The sequence below is a fragment of the Ahaetulla prasina genome, chromosome 10 (genome assembly GCF_028640845.1).
Source record: "Ahaetulla prasina isolate Xishuangbanna chromosome 10, ASM2864084v1, whole genome shotgun sequence".
In the NCBI taxonomy this organism is placed as follows: Eukaryota; Metazoa; Chordata; class Lepidosauria; order Squamata; family Colubridae; genus Ahaetulla; species Ahaetulla prasina.
The window spans coordinates 26,532,733-26,552,087 of record NC_080548.1 but is presented as its reverse complement, the minus strand read 5'-3'; the positions used below and the strand labels follow the sequence as shown (position 1 = coordinate 26,552,087).

Sequence of the window (19,355 nt, the reverse complement as noted above, 5' to 3'; positions counted from 1 at the left end):
ATCGCCAATCAGAGCAGCTCTGAGTCAGAGATGCAAACCCCACATTCCCGAAATTTCAAACCAGCTAATCAGAGCGCGAAATCGGCAAGGCGACCCGCGATTGGCCAGGAAAGAAAGAGCGAAGTCAAACCGAATGACTGTTACCATAGACCACGCAGCTACCCGCATCAAGAAAAGATCTTCACAAACCCGACAATTGAAGGCGTGCGTGCGGCTGGAAGTAGACACAGGATCAGCTATCACAATCATGTCCTGGGACACTTTTGTGAAAGCCTTGCCGACATCGCAAAGCGCAAGCTACAGAAACAACGGCTCCGGTGCAGGATTACCAGGGCAACCGCATCCCTGTTCGAGGGACAACGACCGCCGAGGTCGGCACGGAACATACGAAAAGACCCTGCCCATCACGTTAGTCGAGGAACCTTGCCAAGCTTGCTGGGGCTAGACTGGTTCCGGCGTTGGGAATGGGGTGACTGGCGCCCACCGGAGCGGATGCAACCTGCAAAACGCCCTAATGGAGGAATTCGCAGACGTATTCGAGGACCGTTTAGGCAAGTATAAGGGGACCCCTATATCCTTCAGTTTAGACCCCCAAATAGCTCCCATTAGGCTAAAGGCAAGGAGGGTTCCTTTTGCACTCAAACCTAAAATCGACAAAGAGCTAGATAAATTAGTCAGCCAAGGATACTAGTGCCAGTTGACCATGCCAAATGGGAGACGCCAATCGTCACCCCTATAAAACCAGACGGGTCCATAAGAATTTGTGCTGATTACAAGGCTACCTTGAACAAAGCATTGCAAAAGAGCGCCTACCCAGTTCCAGTAGTGCAACACTTATTGCACTCACTAGGGCACGGACAAGTTTTCGCCAAATTAGACTTGGCACAAGCTTACCAACAGCTACCCGTAGATGCTAGCACAGCGGAAGCCCAGACCATTGTAACGCACCGGGGTGCCTTTAAGTGCACCCGGTTACAGTTTGGGGTGAGTGTGGCCCCGGGGCTATTCCAAAATTTGATGGAGCGGCTCCTACAAGGGTTACCGGGAGTCGTGCCCTATTTCGATGATGTGTTGGTATCAGGGGAAGATTTAAGAGAACTAGGGAAGCGATTAAGGAAAGTTTTGGCCATTTTTAGGACGGCAGGATTAAAAGTTAAAGCAAGCAAGTGTCAGATAGGGGTCGAATCTGTTGAATTTCTGGGTTATAGAATAGACAAAAAAGGGATTCACCCCACTGAGAGCAAAGTCAAGGCGATAAAGAGAGCCCCAGCACCCAAAAACAAGACAGAACTCCAGGCTTTCCTGGGTCTGGTAAACTTTTACGCCGTGTTTTTAAAAGACAAGGCAACCGTTGCTGAACCGTTGCATAAATTGCTTGGAAAAAACACAGTTTGGTCGTGGGGGAAGTCAGAGAATAGGGCATTTGAGGCAGTAAAAAGTTTGCTATCAAGCGATAGCCTGTTAATACAATACAATAACAGGCTGCCGTTAGTATTGGTTTGTGATGCGTCCCCCTATGGAGTAGGAGCTGTACTTAGCCACAGACTCCCAAACGGCACAGAAGTCCCTATAGCGTTCTACTCACGAACGATGTCCCCGGCTGAGAGAAATTACAGCCAGCTAGATAGGGAGGCTCTCGCAATAGTGTCAGGGGTGAAAAAATTCCACGAATACGTTTTCGGGAGAGACTTTGACATTATCACTGACCACAGACCACTATTGGGCTTACTGGCTGGCGACCGCCCAACGCCAGTGGCACTATCACCCCGGCTGACCAGATGGACTATCTTTTTGGCCGCCTACTCTTACAAACTACAGCATCGACCGGGAAAAGAGCTGGGGCATGCGGACGCACTGAGCAGATGCCCATTGCCCGGGGAAATCGAGGACCCTACTCCGGGCACCCCCGTTCTACTAATTGACTCTTGGGACTCTGGGCCAGTCACATCGCAGGAAGTGGCTCGGGCCTCCTACCGGGACGTTGTCTTAAGAACTGTAATCGGTTGGGTTCAAAGGGGATGGCCATGCGCGGGCGACCGTTTAGAGAATTTGTAAAGAAAAGAGGGGAATTGTCTGTGCAAGGGGGGTGCCTGCTCTGGGGGGATAGGGTGGTAGTTCCAGAGAAGCTGAGGAAAAAAGTCCTGGAACTACTGCATGAGGGTCACCCAGGAATTGTAAGGATGAAGGGGCTAGCCAGGAGCTATGTCTGGTGGCCCCTAATGGACAGGGAAATCGGTGACAGGGTTGGCCGATGCCAGGTATGTCAGGAATCCAGACCACTACCACCTACGGCCCCAGTGTTGGAGTGGGAGAAACCCCAAGGCCCTTGGTCCCGCATTCACATTGATTTTGCCGCCCTTCCACGGCCAAACATTTCTAATTGTGGTGGATGCATTCTCCAAATGGCTGGAGATCATCCTAATGAAATCCACAACCGCTGGAGCCGTCATTTCAGCACTAAAACACCTATTCGCCACGCACGGGCTACCGGCCACCCTCGTGTCCGATAACGGCCCACAGTTCACTGCAGCATTATTTGAAGGGTACCTGGCTGAAGAGGGCATCCGACATGCCCTCTCAGCGCCGTTCCACCCTGCGTCGAACGGCCTTGCTGAACGCTTTTGTTCGAGGCGAAAGAAGCGCTATCACGAAGCAGCCCCGGAGACTGGCAGGCACAAATCGACGCATTCTAACCGTCCAACACAGGACCCCTGTGTGGCCACCGCCGCAGCCCAGCCGAGCTATTAATGGGCCGGAAGCTAAGGTGCCCGCTAGACCGGCTACACCCGAACTACGTGCAGGACGGGTTCAAAACAAAACCAGATAGATTCCGGGAATTAAACATAGGAGACTCAGTGTGGGCCCATAATTATAGCGACGGCCCAAACTGGAAGAGGGGATAGTCATAGACAAACGGGCCCCAAATCTTATCTAGTGGAAATAGACGATGGCAGAGTTTGAGGCGCCACATAGATCAATTAAGAAACAGATTGAGCGATAAGGCAGAATTAGGCGAGACCAGCCCTGACTATGATTTAATTAACCCCACAGCTGACTGGAACCGAGAACAAACAGAAAGCATAGAACCAAACAGAGACTTATCTGAGTCAGGCGAGGTCCAGCGACACCCTCAGGCCCCTCGAGAGGACAGCAGGTCCGAGCCGGCGAATAATCCAGGGCCGGATGGCGGGAGGAGGAGCTCAGAGGAACGAAAAGTCCCTCCGGCAAGCTCGACTCAACTCCAGAAAGTGAACTGCGCAGGTCCGGGAGAGTCAGGAGACGCCCCACGTACCTGCAGGACTACGTAGAGAAGTAATATGCAAATATTGGCAAAGTGCCTTCTGGGAGGGAAGGAGTGTAATGTATTACTGTAAGTTTTGGCGGGAGTTTTAGGCGGGAAATATCTCGTTCCTGATTGGTTGCAGCCTCAGGCTGAAGTGTATATAAGGAGAGGTTTTTCTCCAGAGTTTTGCTGGGTCACACTATATTAAAAGAGCTGTTGTCACTAACCTGGTCTCCTGCCTCGTCAATACCCGAACTTAACAGGGCTGAGGGAGCCTGCCTCTTTAAGACCTCTTTAGCAAAGGGGGGGGATATAAAAAGCCCCCAGTGCAGCTGTGTTGTGTAATGGTTGTGTTGATCATGGCTGTTGGTGTACTGGTTTTGTGGGTGGAGGAGGGCTCTGGGAGAGAGGAGAGGGGTGGATTTTCTAATCCAAGTAGGAAACTCAAAACCAGTAGTGAAATCTAAATTTCTTTCCTACCGGGTTCAATGGGCGTGGCTTGGTGGGAGGGTCATGTGACTGGGTGGGTGTGGTTATATGATTGGGGGCTCAAAAGACAGAAACTCACTAACAGTGTCCTGATGGAGCAGGATTGGACTAGATGACCTCCAGGGCCCTTCCAGCCCTGGATTATCCTCTGAAGCTGCATCTAGTGCAGAGGTTCTCAACCTGTGGGTCGGGACCCCATTGGGGGTTGAATGACGATTTGCCAGGGGTCGCCTAAGACCATCGGAAATATGGGAAGTATACTTGCGAGTCGAAGAATCGCGCTCCAATGGTTGACTCCACAAGCCAGCTGCAGGCTCTTCAAATCGCTAGCCAAATTCAGCTTCAGGCGCGATGAATTAAAAAAGAGAGAAATCTTTGCTCTGATGTCTCCCCTTCAAGCCAGCTGCAATCACTCCCAATCGCTAGCCTAATCTGGCTTCAGGCGCCATAAACTTAATAGGGGAGGAGTCTCCGCTTTAATGCCTCTGTCCTCAAGGCAATCGCAAGCAGTTCAGATCGCTAGCCAATATGGCTTCAGGCACGATAAATTCAAAACGAAAATAATTTTACGGTTGGGGTCGCCACATCGTGGGGAATTGTATTAAAGGGGTCGCAGCACTATAAAGGTTGAGAACCACTGCTCTAGTGCCAGGTTTGTAGTCCTTCTTTCCTCTCCTTTTTCCTCCCTCCCTCCGTCTCTTTCTTTCTTTCTTTCTTTCTTTCTCTTTCTTTCTTTCTTTCTTTCTTCTTTCTTTCTTTTTCTCCCCCACCTCTCTCTCTCTTTCTCTCTCTCTCTCTCTCTCCCTCACACACACACACACACCATCCCCCCACTTTTTGCCTAGCAGGCTTCAGCTTTTTTACCTTTTAAAAAATGCTTTTTAAAAAAAAAGCTTCTGAGGATCAGGCACCTCAGCTGGGATCTTCAGAGCCTTGTTTCAACCCTTTAAAAGCATTTTTTTACAACCTCTTCAGCCCAAAGAGGATGTTAAAAAAATGCTTTTAAAAGCAAAAAAAAAAAAAAGGCTCTTCCAATCACTTCTGGGTTGCTGGATTAATAATAACAGAGTTGGAAGGGACCTTGGAGGTCTTCTAGTCCAACCCCCTGCCCAGGCAGGAAACCCTACACCATTTCAGACAAATGGTTATCCAACATCTTAAAAATTTCCAGTGTTGGATCATTCACAACTTCTGCAGGCAAGTTGTTCCACTGGTTAATTGTTCTAACTGTCAGGAAATTTCTCCTTAGTTCTAAGTTGCTTCTCTCCTTGATCAGTTTCCACCTGTTGCTTCTTGTTCTACCCTCAGGTGCTTTGGAGAACAGCCCGACTCCCTCTTCTTTGTGGCAACCCCTAAGATATTGGAACACTGCTATCATGTCTCCCCTAGTCCTTCTTTTCATTAAACTAGACATACCCAGTTCCTGCAACCGTTCTTCATATGTTTTAGCCTCCAGTCCCCTAATCATCTTTGAATTGAAGCCAGAGAAATTGGAAAGGATCAACTCGACTCTTTTATTAGTGATGATTGTTACACGTGGAGTAGGAAAAAAGCTAACGAAACAATATGGATAAACACTTAATTTCTAATTTTCCTTGGAGACATCTGCAGAAAAAAAAAGATTTATTTGCCTCTTAAACTGACCAAGCACATACTGCAATCTGAGAATAACAAGCGAGCAAATAGACAGTTCTAATAAGGTAATAAAGCATATTCTTATTTTCTTCCCTTTCTTCTCATTGGGATGAAATGTTCTCCTTCAAAGAGGGGAGGATGGCTCCTTGGATCTTTCACGGGGACTTTGATCACTTAAGAAGCTTTTCTCGAACGTTCTGGGCATCCTCCACCGCATTGCCAAGAAATCTGTTCAGAAAATAATGCATGAAAGCATATGAACTCACTCCATCAAATACAGACCCGATTCCAGGCATGTAATCAAGAACCAGTTTCATAACCGACACAGTTTCAGCAAGAGAGGTCCCCAAATATTTCACAGATGGGAGCATAACCCAAAAAGCAGACTTCAGAAGGAGAAAAAATACCAGCTGTGCATGGACGGTACTGACTAATGGCCTTTCCCGGTTCCCCGATTTCAGCTCTTCAAAGCCTTTTCCCGTCTGAAGTGCCAGAAAGCGGAGGGAGCTCTTGTCTAAGCCAAACACCTTCCAGGACCATTCCCATGCAACCATTAGGATTCCAATATCACAAGCTAGAGAGGGGCCAAACAATCGCTGCTCCACAAACCCAAGATAACTTTGCAAACCTCTTTATATATGATTTCATTTTAATCTTTTTGTCCATCAAATTATTCTCTGAAAAAACCTGCCCAGCCAGAGTTAAAATGTGTTTCTTGTAATCAGGAAGTTCGGCGGCCATTTTCTCTCTCAGGAGAGGGAATTCATACATATGTACATGCAAGTTGGATATCAGAAATACCCTCTCAGGGAGCTCAGCTGACTCTTTCAAATTATCTTCACAATAATTCCTGATGGTCTCCAGGGTTTTCTCCATCTTGAAATTCCTTTTCCTCCTTTCGCCTTCAATACTGAGATCTATTTTAGAATGCACATAATAAAACTTCTTCCTCATTCTTTGTATTTCCTTTGCCAGGAAAGCATCATTTTCAGTAAAGCGGTCAGTGACAAGCATAATAAAGACATCGTATCTTTCAAACTGAACCTTCTCGAAATATTCAGCTGCCTTAGAATTACGTTCTCTGATCTCTGGTAGCTCCCATATCGTTATGTTGGGAAAAGAGGGGTGGGAATAGGCCTTTGGCATTTTGGTTTCCTCAACTGTCCAGACCTCGGCTGCTTCATCATCATCATCATTTATGCCCCAGACGGCATTAATGAAGGAGGATTTCCCAGCACCGGCCTTTCCAACAACTGCAATATTGAGTGGCAGGTTTTGCATTTCATTTATATATCCTCGGAATTCAGCTGCTGCTTCGGGGATTTTTCCTCGATTCAAATCACTCTTTAAATCTTCAAATTCTCTCCTTACATCGTCTTTTGGAAATATATTGCCCATAGTACTTTTTGTTCTGCGCTGGTTATCTGGAAATGAAGAGAGAGATTGTGATTCTTCTCAGTTATGTCATGACTTCCTGCACATTCCCTATAGTCCCTAGTAAGACCACCTCATCTTCTGAGGTCATACTGGTTCATAGGTAAAACTAAATGTATCATGGAAGAATACATTTGTGCCCCATTTCCATATCATCGGCTTTGCCAAGTGCAAGAAATCAGGAGTCCAGGCAATATAGATAAATATATAGTTTAATTGTATGATAAAGCTCTCTACAAGGATCTGAACTACTAGAGGTCAAATCAAGTTGGTGGTAGATAAGATTCAACAGAATTCAAGGTGGGCTGGACTTAGATCTATTGTGGACATGAAGGGACTTGAGACTCATGACCTGTTGGCCTGCCCCTCCCTCAGACTCAACCTGGTCATCTCCTACTGTAAAAGCTTTGGTTTGCGGATTGCCAGTCTGGATAGGGCACAATAGCAACTTTGTGAAATTGCTCCCAGGGACATTCAAGTTGTTGCTTATGTCCTTTCAACCCCTATATGGCATGAGGCTAAATTACCTATGTAACCATCTTCATCTCATTCCATCAAGCCATCCCACCCAATCAGGCATGCTGTAGACCTGTCAGCTAAAGAACGTCCCAAAAGTGTTTTTTTTTTTTCAAAGGGCAACTGGGCTTCCTTGGTTTTCCTGTAAGATGTTCACCTCTCATCCAAGAAGCTTCTTCAGTTCTGACTAAATGGGGAGGAATGGAAGGATTGATATCCTTTGCAGTCATCTGGTTGTTAGCACTCTGAAGGTATTGTTAGATTTCTGAGATCCCTTGAGGCCACTTGGAGGTTTATCTGTTCCCTCAGGGCAGTGGTGGGATTCAGCCAGTTTGCACCACTTCGGGAGAATCGGTTGTTAACTTTCTGAGCAGTTTGGCAAACTGGTTGTTGGAAGAAATCATTGGGGCAGGGAACCGGTTGTTAAATTACTTGAATCCCACCACTGCCTCAGGGTCACCTGAAGCCTGCCAGTGGGTGTGGAACCTTCTTGGAGCTGCTAAAAGGATTGTGTGGTAGACAGGAGATGGGTGATGTCATATCCCTCCTACTCTGTTGACTGACTTTCCTATGAATCCAAATTGTGGTTTGCTGGCAAGAGCTGTTAGGGAACAAACACTCAGTTACCTTCATCTCCCATGAGCACGTCTGGAGCAGAAACATAGCAGCCAACCTGTAATCGGATTGATGTACCTGGCCACCTTTCCCTGCTTGATTTGAATAGGAGCATTGGCAACTCAAGAGAGGGGACCATGCTTCCTACCCACAAACCCTCCCTCCCACCCCTCTGGCCCTGGAATGTCAACAGTCCCATAGGAGCTTTGAAAGTGACAACCTCAGAAGGAGGTCAATCGCATTATCCAGTGTGTGACATGAAAGACTACTCCAGCTGCCTCCTGCACTGGCAGTGGGAATCTTCCCATTGTAAATTGCAGCTCCTTTCCTGACAAACCCCTTGCACATAACTAGATCCTTTGAGATCGGACACTTTCTAGGTGTAGGATTTTCTAGGATTCTTACAGACCTGGCTGAATCCATCCAACGGCAGAATGTTCTCATATCCAGGAGGCAGCTTTGGGCTGGACACCTCTCAGAAGAGCCAGAGAGAGTCCTAGTAGCCCAAGCTGTAGCCACTTCACTTTTGTATGCATCTGAGTCCCCGGATGCATGCAAATCCACCTCCTGCTTTGCTAAGGGGGTTCCTTTCAACTTTTGTCAAATAATAACTCAGCTGAGAGATGAAAACTGTTGGGGGGGGCAGTCTGGACTTTCACCCAACTGTGTGCCCCACCCTTCATTGAACCTGGCCAATTTTGGGCTGGGCATGTTCAGTTGATCAGGCCAGAAAACAGGTTGGACAAGACGGCTGGGATCTCTGCTTGGTTTAGTTACTGAATCTTGGAAGCCTGATGGAACTTTCCCTCCCTCCCTTCCTCTTGCACCCAGGACCATTGAAGTGAAATTAATTTCTCTGCTGCTTCAATAATCCCTCCCCTCCCCTATCCAATCTGTGACTCCCATTAAAGCATCCCTGAGAAATGTAACCCCATTCACCAACAACTTTTGTGAGTCGAGCTTATTTCCTCCCTGCCTGAAAGGAGCTCTTGCTTCACCTCTTCTCAGCCCAGGGACAATCAAACATTTTTCTTTCTATTCCACAAAGTATTTGTTCTTCCGTTTGTAAATGAGCTGACGTATTTGTTTTTATTTTTATAATGTAAAGGCAGCTGCACTTGACCCAAAATGGCCCCTGCAACAAGCAGGAACCTCACACAGCCACAAAAAGCTCAAAAACCAACTTTCACACTTTTTCCACACAAAATGCCACATACAGCTATGTGAGATTTTGTGTGTTTGTGTAGTTAGAGTGAAATACTACAGAAACACAACAAATCTCAGAAAGCTGCACAAATATCTTATTTTATTATTTTATATTTTATATTTTTAGATAAAAGCAGCTAAATTTAAAACTTCCTTAACTTTAAATTACTATGTCTAAAAAAAAATAAAACTCCAAAAAAACACAAAACCAATTAACTATTTTGTTTAAAGCTCCCCTCCCCCCCCAAAAAAAACACCAAACCCAGTTACTTTCCAAATTGAAGGCACAAGGCAGGCAGGCAGGCAGATTCAGTTGCTAGCTGATGTGATTGATTGCAGGGGAAGCAAGGCAGGAAAAGCGAGCGAGCTGGAAAGAAGCAGCCAAGTAGACAAGTATGACCCGGTGATTGGGGGGGCATGGGCGGGGGGGGGGCTCAGGGATTTTTGCTACCTGTTCTCTGAACCAACCACCGCCATCACTACCGGATCAGCTGATCCAGTCCAAACCGGGAGCAATTCCACCCCGGGTCCAGTGGCTTTTAGTAACTTCTCTAGCATTCCCCCTTCAATTTCATTAATCAAAACCTGCGTTCAAAACTTTATTTAAAGATCTTTTTATTTAAAGAAGAAATATATCTTCAAAAACAATTTGTGCATACATAGATAATAACGGAAGTTATGGAATTAATGATTATAACATTAATGAGACAATTTGGAGCAGAGTATTTTGGGGGGGGGTTTCGTGATATTTTTCAAAAACCGCTATGAAATATGCAGCTTCAAATTCTCATCAAATTCTCTATTGTTTTGTTATTTAAAATTGTTACAAATAGAACAGGAAAAAAAAGAAAAAGAGAAAAAGCAACCACCCCCAAGCAATATAGATAAATATTTAATTTTGGACTTCCCATGGAGATATCTATAAAGAGGGACATTCATTTGCCCTCTGGATGATCAAGAACATATTTCAATCAGAGAATTCTTAAAAACAGAAAAAATAGGTTTTCCTAAAAAAGCATTGAAATGTTATTATTTTCCTCCATCTGTTTCATTTGGATGAAATGTTTGACTGCTTCCTTCAAAGGAGGTTTTGAGAGGTGTCTTTAAACTTTCCCTGGGATTCTTATTGCTTAAGAAGTTTTGCACGAACATTTCGGGCGTCTTCCACAGCATCATCAAGAAAGCTGTTCAGAAAATGATACGTGACAACATATGAACTCGCTCCACCAAACAAAGACCCAATAACAGGTATGAAATCAAGAGCCAGTTCCACAACCGACATGACAACCCAGAGAGATGACTTCATCAAGAGAGAAAACACCAATTCCGCATCGATTGCGTTGGCTAACGGGGTTTTCTTGATAGCCGACCTCAGCTCTTCAAATTCTTTTCCTGTCTGAAGTGCCAGAAAACGGAGGGACCCTTCATCTAAGCCAAACACCTTGCAGAAATATCTCAGAGCACCTATCAAAATCCCAACATCACAAGCCATAGAGAGACCAGGGACAGGCACTGCTCCACAAACACAAGATACCCACGCTACTTTCTTTATGTATGACTTCATTAGCTCTTTTTTCCTCATCAATTTATCTTCTGAGAAAATCTGCAGAGACAGTGTTAAAATATCTTTCTTGCGGTTAGGAAGTTCGGCAGCTATTCTCTCTTGCAGGAGAGGGAAATCATACTTGTGTACCTCCCGGCTGGATATCAGATACACACTTGAGGAAACCCCAGCTGCCTCTTTCAAGCTACGTTCACAATATTTCCTCATGGATGCCAAGGTGTCTTTCACATTGAAATTCCTTTTCCTCTTTTCATTGTCGATAGTGATATCTATTCTGCTGCAAACATAGTAAACCTTCTTCCTCATTCTTTGTATTTCCTTTGCCAGCATAGCATTGTTTTCAGTGAAACGGTCAGAAATAAGCATAATAAAGACATCATAACTTTCAAATTGGACTTTCTTCAGATATTCCGCTGCCTTAACCTTATATGTTCCGATCCCTGGAAGGTCCCATATTTTTATATTAGGGAATGAAGGGTGAGGATATGCCTTCAGCTCCATGGTTTCTTTTCCTGGCCCGACCTCGGCTGCTTCATCATCATCATCATTTACTCCTCGGAAGGCATTGACAAAGGAGGATTTCCCAACGCCAGCATCTCCAGTAACTGCAATATTAAGGGGCAGTTTTTGTATTTCATTTAACTGTTTTTGGTATTTTGCTGCCACTTTGTGGATGTTGCCTTGATTCAAATCTTTCTTCAAATCTTCAAATTCCATCCTTAAAAAATCCTTTGGAACTTGATTGCCCATAGTTGCGTTTTGTTCTGTGCAGATTATCTGGAAAGGAAAAGAGACATTGGGATATTTCTCAGCTACTTCAGGCACTTTGGATTTGTGGTCGGAGAAGACCCCTGAGAATACCATGGACAACCAAGAAAACAAACTAATGGATCATAAAAAGAATCAACCCCGAATTCTCAATGAGGCGCAAAGGTCCAGGTTCAAATTATCCTACTTTGGAAACCTGATGTAAAGACCCAGCTCTGTGCTGATAACTCTGATGCTGGGGAAAGTAAAAGGGAAGATAAGAAGAGGATGGCCAGCAGCCAAAGCGTGAATTAAATTATGGTGGAACTAAGTGCAACATTAGAACTCGGTGAAAGAACAGATTAGGGATAGAAGGTCTTGAAGAAAATTTATGCATTAGCATCTGAAAATTATTTGATGGCATAAAATCAGTTTACTGGAAAGGGAGGGTGACTTTGGAAAGGAAAGGAAAGTGAAGAATTTCATATCTCTCTGCTTGTCCTTCATGTCTACACACCTTTACGTACCAAATCCTGGAAGACTGATGGTGATTTCAATCCCTCCCTCCCTCCCTCTTGCACCCAAGACAGTTAAGGAAGAATCAGTTTAAGTTTCTTTCTAATCTTCTCTTCCTTTCTGAAGTACTCTGGAGTATTTTCAGACTTGCAAGATTATGTTAATATAAGCTTATTATGAAATAGCATAAGCCATCTGGTCATGTTTCCTATCTGGTCTAAATCCTAAAGGTCCTAAATTTAACCACTGCGCCCTGGTGTTGCAGTGGTTAAAGTGCAGTATTGCAGGCAAATTCTGCCCACAGTCTAGAGTTCGATCCTGACTGGGTTCAACATTGACTCATCCTTCCATCCTTCCAAGGTTGGCAAAATAAGGACCCTGTCAGGGTTCCAAGTAACATACCCAAAGCAAGCAAAACTCTGAGGAAGGAAAATTCCTAAAAGAATAGGTTTATTGGATATGTCATATTGGCACAGACTGATGCAAACCAACTGAGTATTTCCATGGTTTTCACCTAATTAAAAGTTTGTTACTTTCTCAAAATAGCTTGTCACATGATCCAATCAGATTACTGTTCAGTTGCTAGGTGACTCCAGTCCCCTCCTTCTGAGCACCTGCAGGAACGTCCTTGGTTCCCATGAGAAAGTATTTTGTTTTGACTGCAACACCCCAACTATCTCTACTCCCCCCCCACTTCCTATCCCTCTTCTGCAGTGTGTCAGCACTGAAGACCCAAAATGGCCTCAGTCAGGCCAGCTTCAAGGTTGACAGACCCAGAGTGTTGGGGCCGATATGCAAATTACGCTTCTACGTTGCAAACCGCCAAGCGATATAAACTTGTTGTGACCCAGTCCCAAGTAGGTAGCAACAAATACAGTCCGTGATAAAATAAACTATTCGAACAGATGGGAATTACTTCATTCCCAGCATCATTCAAGTCAAAGTAAAACAAAGGCCTCCCAAACACAAATTCTTCAGTTATCACAAACCTGAGTCCATTTAGGCAAACTGCCAAAGGCCCTTCCTGATAAATGTCCAGAAGTCACACAAACAAAGATATTCACGAAGCAGAGGACGCAGCTACAACGTTGTTTTCCGGCAAAGCTGAAACACGGGCGCTGGTCTGTTTTAAGCCTTATGGGAGGGGCCAATCATCTCTTGGCCCTACTCCCAAGTTGTCCTCTCTGCTTGAGCTGCTCTTGCCTTCTGGCAGCTCTTCTCATGCATGCATTAGGAACAGGCTCCTCCTGTTCCTCTGCCTCACTGCTTTCAGTCTCTGGAGACTCTGGAGTCCGCACTTCACTACCTGATGGCCCTGGCCTCAGCTCATTGCTGTCCAATTCCACTGCCAGCTCTGTAGGCTGCTGACGGACCACAACAAAACTGCTATAAAGCTCCATGGGGTGATTTATAAGCCTAAATGCTCTTGCTCTCGCTAAAGCTGAAATCGGTCTTGCAAATCTGAAAGTACTTCACTTCTCCCTCCCCCTTTTTGCCAAAGAACTAGAGTAGGTCTCTCTTGTGCATGTTGCTCCGTTTATATTCTTACTGCTGGCTAAGTTGCCTTTTACCTGTCTGTTCTTTCTATCGTTTGTTAAGGTCAAGTTGAAATTGTAGACTATTACACCTGGTGCCTTTCATAACCGCAACACCAATATGCCTGGATGACTGTCCAAAGGGTGTGTGGGGTGGTATGAAAAGCCAGTCAGGAGAGGGGAAAGCTTTCCAGATGTTCTCCTCCCTAGCCAGAAAAAAACAACACCCCTCCCAGGACACCACACAAAACTCCTGAGCTGCTCTTCTCCTTCTCCTTCTCCCTTTTCTCCTTCTTCTTCTTCTCCTTCTCCTCCTCTTCCTCCTCCTTTCCCTTCTCTTCCTCCTCTTCTCCTCCTCCTCCTCCTCCTCCTCCTCTTCTTCTGTCTCCTCCTCCTCCTTTTCCTCCCCCCTTCTCCTCTTCTCCTTCTCCTTCTCCTTCTCCTTCTCCTTCTCTTTCTCCTTCTCCTCCTCCTCCTCCTCCTCCTTCTCCTCCTCCTCCTCCTCCTCCTCCTCCTCCTCCTCCTCCTCCTCCTTCTTCTTCTTCTTCTTCTTCTTCTTCTCCTCTCCTCCTCCTCCTTCTCTTTCTCCTTCTTCTTCGATACATCTTCCATTGCTTTCCTTTCTCGTCGATAAAATATCTGCCTGGCACAAACATAACCCAATCTCTTCATTTACTGCACTCAACTCCAACCCAAAATCCAGTGTAAAACCAAAGAAGATACCATCAAATGCGGGGGAGAGAAAAGGCTGCTGGTTCTTCGGCTGATTCCCCAAAACCATCCTCAAAAAAACTTTGGGCCCAGAAATGAACTGGTGCCTTTCATAATTGCAATGTCAGTTATTGCGCCAGATCATGGTCTAAAGTGTGGGGGGAGGGGGAGATTAAAAGCCAATCAGGAGAGGGAGAATTTTTCCAAATCTTCTCCTCCTCAGTCAGACAAAACCAACTCCTCCTCTTGACATCCCTCTAAATTCCTGGGCATTTCCTTTTCTTTCTTTTTTTTTAAAAATATACATATTCTCATTTTTGCTTATGGATAAAATTATTGGCACAAATGTTATGCAGGCTAGTTATTAACTACAGGTAGCCCTGGATTTATGACCACCATCGTGCCCAAAATTTCTGTTGCTAACTGAGACATTTGTGAAGTGAGATTTGCCCTGGGGTTTACAACCTTCCTTGCCGCAACTGTTTAAGTGAATCACTGCGGTTGATAATCACTTAATCACACAATTAAGCAGATCTGGCTTCCCTGTTGATGTGGCTCGTCAAGAATTCGCCAAAGGGAATCCCATGACCTTGGGACGCAGCCACGGTCATAAGTACGAACCGGTTGACAAGCGGTCTGAATTTTGATCACGCAATCATGGGGAAGGCTTCAAAGCTCGTGAGTGTGAAAAACAGTGGTACATCACGTTTTTCAGTGCCCTTGTAACGGCCACTAAATGAACTGTTGTAAGTCGAGGACTACCTTTACAGCTTTCCAGATGTTCTTCTCCTCAGCTAGACAAAATCAGCACATACCCCTTGACACTACTCAACTCACCTGAGCTTTTCTTCTTCTTTTTTAAGACGTATTCCATCGCTTTCCTTTCTTGTCAATAAAATATCTGCTTGACACAAACATAACCCAATCTATTTACTAACTGCACTCAAGTCCTCCTCCTCCTCCTCTTCTCCTCCTCTTCTTCCTCCTCCTCCTCCTCTTCCTTCTTCTTCTTCTTCTTCTTCCTCCTCCTCCTCCTCTTCTTCTTCTTCTTCTCCTCCTCCTCCTCCTCCTCCTCCTCCTCCTCCTCCTCCTCCTCCTCCTCCTCCTCCTCCTCCTCCTCCTCCTCCTTCTTCTTCTTCTTCTTCTTCTTCTTCTCCTCCTCCTTCTCCTTCTCTTTCTCCTTCTTCTTCGATACATCTTCCATTGCTTTCCTTTCTCGTCGATAAAATATCTGCCTGGCACAAACATAACCCAATCTCTTCATTTACTGCACTCAACTCCAACCCAAAATCCAGTGTAAAACCAAAGAAGATACCATCAAATGCGGGGGAGAGAAAAGGCTGCTGCTTCTTCGGCTGATTCCCCAAAACCATCCTCAAAAAAATTTTGGGCCCAGAAATGAACTGGTGCTTTTCATAATTGCAACGTCAGTTATTGCACCGGATCATGGTCTAAAGTGTGGGGGGAGGGGGAGATTAAAAGCCAATCAGGAGAGGGAGAATTTTTCCAAATCTTCTCCTCCTCAATCAGACAAAGCCAACTCCTCCTCTTGACATCCCTCTAAATTCCTGGGCATTTCCTTTTCTTTCTTTTTTTTTAAAAAATACATATTCTCTTTTTTGCTTATGGATAAAATTATTGGCACAAACGTTATGCAGGCTAGTTATTAACTGCAGGTAGCCTGGATTTATGACCACCATTGTGCCCAAAATTTCTGTTGCTAACTGAGACATTTGTGAAGTGAGATTTGCCCTGGGGTTTACAACCTTCCTTGCCACAATTGTTTAAGTGAATCACTGCGGTTGATAATCACTTAATCACACAATTAAGCAGATCTGGCTTCCCTGTTGATGTGGCTCGTCAAGAATTCGCCAAAGGGGATCCCATGACCTTGGGACGCAGCCACGGTCATAAGTACGAACCGGTTGACAAGCGGTCTGAATTTTGATCACGCGATCACGGGCAAGGCTTCAAAGCTCGTGAGTGTGAAAAACAGTGGTACATCACGTTTTTCAGTGCCGTTGTAACGGCCACTAAATGAACTGTTGTAAGTCGAGGACTACCTTTACAGCTTTCCAGATGTTCTTCTCCTCAGCTAGACAAAATCAGCACATACCCCTTGACACTATTCAACTCTCCTGAGTTTTTCTTCTTCTTTTTTAAGACGTATTCCATCGCTTTCCTTTCTTGTCAATAAAATATCTGCCTGACACAAACATAACCCAATCTATTTACTAACTGCACTCAAGTCCTCCTCCTCCTCCTCTTCTCCTCCTCTTCTTCCTCCTCCTCCTCCTTTTCCTCCTCCTCCTCCTCCTCCTCTTTCTTCGATACATATTCCATTGCTTTCCTTTCTTGTCAATAAAATACCTGCCTGACACAAACATAACCCGATCTATTTACTAATTGCACTCAACTCCTCCTCCTTTTCCTCCTCCTCCTCCTCTCCTCCTCCTCCTTTTCCTCCTCCTCCTCCTCCTCCTTTTCCTCCTCCTCCTCCTCCTTTTCCTCCTCCTCCTCCTCTCCTCCTCCTCCTCCTTTTCCTCCTCCTCCTCCTCCTCCTTCTTCTTTAATACATATTCCATTGCTTTCCTTTCTTGTCAATAAAATACCTGCCTGACACAAACATAACCCAATCTATTTACTAATTGCACTCAACCTCCTCCTCCTCCTCCTCCTCCTCCTCCTTCCTCCTCCTCCTCTCCTCCTCCTCCTCCTTTCCTCCTCCTCCTCCTCCTCTCCTCCTCCTCCTTTCCTCCTCCTCCTCCTCTCCTCCTCCTCCTCCTTTCCTCCTCCTCCTCCTCCTTCTTCTTTAATACATATTCCATTGCTTTCCTTTCTTGTCAATAAAATACCTGCCTGACACAAACATAACCCAAACTATTTATTAATTGCACTCAACTCCTACTCCTTTCCCTCCTCCTCCTCCTCTCCTCCTCCTCCTCCTTTTCCTCCTCCTCCTCCTCTCCTCCTCCTCCTCCTTTTCCTCCTCCTTCTTCTTCTTCTTTAATACATATTCCATTGCTTTCCTTTCTTGTCGATAAAATATCTGCTTGACACAAACAAAACCCAATCTATTTACTAATTGCACTCAACTCCTCCTCCTCCTCCTTTCCCTTCTCATCCTCCTCCTCTCCTCCTCCTCCTCCTTTTCCTTCTCCTCCTCCTCCTCCTCCTCCTTCTTCTTTAATACATATTCCATTGCTTTCCTTTCTTGTCAATAAAATACCTGCCTGACACAAACATAACCCAATCTATTTACTAATTGCACTCAACTCCTCCTCCTTTCCCTCCTCCTCCTCCTCCTCCTTTTCCTCCTCCTCCTCCTCTCCTCCTCCTCCTCCTTTTCCTCCTCCTCCTCCTCCTCCTCCTTCTTTAATACATATTCCATTGCTTTCCTTTCTTGTCAATAAAATACCTACCTGACACAAACATAACCCAATCTATTTACTAATTGCACTCAACTCCTCCTCCTTTCCCTCCTCCTCCTCCTCTCCTCCTCCTCCTCCTTTTCCTCCTCCTCCTCCTCTTTCTTCGATACATATTTCATCGCTTTCCTTTCTTGTCGATAAAATATCTGCCTGACACAAACAAAACCCAATCTATTTACTAATTGCACTCAACTACTCCTCCTCCTCCTTTCCCTTCTCATCCTCCTCCTCTCCTCCTCCTCCTCTTTCTTCGATACACATTTCATTGCTTTCCTTTCTTGTCGATAAAATATCTGCCTGACACAAACAAAACCCAATCTATTTACTGACCACACTCAACTCCAACCCAAAATCCAGTGTAAGCCCAAAGGAGGCATCATTAAATGAGGGGGAGAAAACTCAGGTGCGCCTCCGTCTGATTCCCCAGAGCCATCTATAAAAAAAACTTTGGGTTCAGCAATGAGGGACAAAGGGGTGTACGCATTTCCTAAAGCTGAAGGGTTTTCAGCCATTCGCAGCTTCCTAGGCACAAGGCACACATTCTTTAGTAGAAAAGAAATTATATTGAAGGCTCCTTTATAGGAAGATCAGCAGAAGCTGAAAAGACAATGGAGTTTGAAAAGCGAGGAGTACAGAATCTACCATAGCTATACCTAGAGAGGGGAAAGGTATACAAACACTTACTTGCTTCTTTCAAAGAAGTAATTCTCAAAGGTCTCTAAGCAGGCTGGGGTGGATCTCTTTGCAAAAACAGCCAGACTCCACAGGTCAAAAGGACTGCACCTCTCTAATATACCCTTAAGCTCCTAAAACATTCCTCCCATTTTTGCATGACTGATCCTGCCAATCAAATCCGAGCTTCCTACAGGGGCCAGGATTAAAAGCAGCTGATTTGCAGGAAAAAGAAACTTTTTCGTTCTTTGCAAATACTGGGGCAGACCCTGTAAAACAAACAAATGGCTGGGTTTTTTTCCAAATTCGGAGACTTTTCAGGTGGATGGACATCCACACGTAGAATTCCCCAACCAGGCCGTTTGGTGCAAATAAATGCTTGTTTTTCTATCAGGAGTCATTCTCAGAGGGATCAAGGCAAAGTGCAGTTGATCTCTGCCCCCAAATCCCCAGACTCCTTAGAGAGGACTGGATCACATTCCTACACGGCCTTAAGTGGGATATGTAGCACTTCTTGCAAATAATCAAACTGTTGTGACCCAAGTTCCTAGACCCAGACTCCTGGACTTGGATGATTCAGAAAGTGAGGGAGAAGACCTGGCAAGCCCTGCTTCTCTTGAGCCCTCTCCCTCCCTGGCACCCACTCAAAGGGAGGAGGAGGGGCTGGCAAGGCCTGATTCTCTGGAGCCTTCTTCTGATTTGGCCCCAAAGAACAGTTTTGGAGTGATGCAAGACTGCGCAGACGTGACCGGCACGTGCAGCAGAAGCAGCGTTGGGATAAAGCCAAATAATAATTGTCATGCAGTGACATCTGCAGAGACTATAAATAGGAGGCGGGACTTCCTGGTTTTTTGTCTTGGACAAAGCAATGAATTTGCGCGGGCAAACTGTATCAATGGAGGGAAGAATATATTTGTGAGTAATTCTGGCCTTATCTATAATTTCCTCGTTATCTCCAGAAACTTGGCAGGCCCGTGGGTAGACGTGGCCAGGACATCTAT

The 19,355-nt window shown here is 45.3% G+C and overlaps 1 protein-coding gene and 1 pseudogene across 3 annotated transcripts; both read right to left on the bottom strand.

Moving 5' to 3' along the window:
- Positions 1–5,296: 5,296 nt before the first annotated feature.
- On the bottom strand, positions 5,297–18,485 carry LOC131204373 (interferon-gamma-inducible GTPase 10-like; annotated as a pseudogene).
- On the bottom strand, positions 9,776–15,218 carry LOC131204376 (interferon-inducible GTPase 5-like). Of its 3 annotated transcripts, none has more exons than XM_058195601.1 (2): positions 15,089–15,218; positions 9,776–11,519 (listed from the first exon to the last, which is right to left on the bottom strand). In XM_058195601.1, exon 2 carries the CDS (start codon positions 11,490–11,492, stop codon positions 10,302–10,304), a length of 1,191 nt encoding a protein of 396 aa, XP_058051584.1. In that variant the 5' UTR covers positions 11,493–11,519; positions 15,089–15,218; the 3' UTR covers positions 9,776–10,301. The 3 variants fall into 3 exon arrangements, with proteins under 3 accessions (XP_058051584.1, XP_058051585.1, XP_058051586.1); XM_058195602.1 differs by having other exon boundaries at positions 15,014–15,107; XM_058195603.1 differs by lacking the exon at positions 15,089–15,218 and adding an exon at positions 12,995–13,079.
- Positions 18,486–19,355: the final 870 nt, after the last annotated feature.